The 1499-nt window shown below is 68.3% G+C and overlaps 1 protein-coding gene across 1 annotated transcript; it reads right to left on the bottom strand.

The window, feature by feature from the left end:
• Nucleotides 1-16: 16 nt before the first annotated feature.
• Nucleotides 17-1146, bottom strand: LOC108510257 (zinc finger and BTB domain-containing protein 22-like). The gene is made up of 2 exons (XM_017839924.1): nt 839-1146; nt 17-126 (listed from the first exon to the last, which is right to left on the bottom strand). Exons 1-2 carry the CDS (start codon nt 1060-1062, stop codon nt 123-125), a joined length of 228 nt encoding a protein of 75 aa, XP_017695413.1. The 5' UTR covers nt 1063-1146; the 3' UTR covers nt 17-122.
• Nucleotides 1147-1499: the final 353 nt, after the last annotated feature.

The following is a 1499-nucleotide window of genomic DNA, read 5'->3' as shown; positions in this document are numbered from 1 at the left end:
CCCGGAGCTCTCCCTGCCCCATTCCCGTCCCCTACCCCATTCCCTGCGCCCCCTGCGCCCCCTGGCAGTGCCCGCGGTGCCGCACGAAGCTCTCCCTGGATCCCAGGTATCCCGAGTGTCCCCTATCCCATTCCCTGCCCCATTCCCGTCCCCTATCCCATTCCCTGCCCCATTCCCGTCCCCTATCCCATTCCCTGTGCCCCCTGCGCCCCCTGGCAGTGCCCGCGGTGCCGCACAAAGCTCTCCCTGCCCCATTCCCGTCCCTACTCCATTCCCTGTGCCCCCTGCCCCACCCCCGTGCCCTGGCAGTGCCCGCGGTGCCGCACGAAGCTGTCCCTGTATCCCGGCTGTTTCCCTGCCCCATTCCCGTCCCCTATCCCGCCCCCTGCCCCACCCCCGTGCCCTGGCAGTGCCCGCGGTGCTGCACGAAGCTCTCCCTGTATCCCGGCTGTTTCCCTGCCCCATTCCCATCCCCTACCCCATTCCCTGCGCCCCCTGCGCCCCCTGGCAGTGCCCGCGGTGCCGCACGAAGCTGTCCCTGGATCCCAGGTATCCCGGCTGTCCCCCATCCCATTCCCTGCCCCATTCCCGTCCCCTACCCCATTCCCTGCGCCCCCTGCCCCACCCCCGTGCCCTGGCAGTGCCCGCGGTGCCGCACGAAGCTGTCCCTGGATCCCAACTGTTTCCCTGCCCCATTCCCGTCCCCTACCCCATTCCCTGCGCCCCCTGCGCCCCCTGGCAGTGCCCGCGGTGCCGCACGAAGCTGTCCCTGTATCCCGGCTGTTTCCCTGCCCCATTCCCATCCCTATCCCATTCCCTGCCCCATTCCCGTCCCTACCCCATTCCCTGTGCCCCCTGTGCCCCCTGGCAGTGCCCGCGGTGCCGCACGAAGCTGTCCCTCCACATGAAGCGGCGCTGGCAGGCGGGGCAGGTGTAGGGCCGCAGCCCCGTGTGGGTCTTCATGTGCTCGGTGAGGTGGTGCTTCATCTTGAAGTGCTTGCGGCACTGGGGGCAGCCGAAGGGCCGCAGGTCCAGGTGCATGTTGACGTGGCGCTCCCGCATGGAGCGGTGGGAAAAGGCCTTCCCGCAGTGGCACAGGTACAGCTTGTGCCCGCCCGGAGCCGCCGCCGGAGGGGCCGGGAAGGGGCGCGGCGGCGGCGGCGGAGGGGCCGGGAAGGGCGGCGCCGGGAATTCCACCGCCCCGGAGGACTGGTGCAGGTCGGCCCGCTCGGCGCTCCCGGCGGCCGGGGCGGCGTCACCGTGGCTCAGCCCGGCTCTTCCCGGCGTCGTCTCCTCGCTTCCCGGGGAAATCCCGGCTCTCCCACGAGTTATTTCCTCGTTTCTCTGGGATATCCCCACTCTCCCGTGAGTTATTTCCTCACTTCCGTGGGATATCCCGACTCTTCCGTGAGTTATTTCCTCATTTCCGCAGGAAATCCCAACTATTCCATGAGTTATTTCCTCGTTTCTCTGGGATATCCCCACTCTCCCGTGAGTTA

Source organism: Lepidothrix coronata, unplaced genomic scaffold (genome assembly GCF_001604755.1).
Source record: "Lepidothrix coronata isolate B3197 unplaced genomic scaffold, Lepidothrix_coronata-1.0 Scaffold575, whole genome shotgun sequence".
Classification (NCBI taxonomy): Eukaryota; Metazoa; Chordata; class Aves; order Passeriformes; family Pipridae; genus Lepidothrix; species Lepidothrix coronata.
The sequence above is the reverse complement of the archived record's forward strand: the minus strand, read 5'-3'. Positions and strand labels throughout refer to the sequence as shown.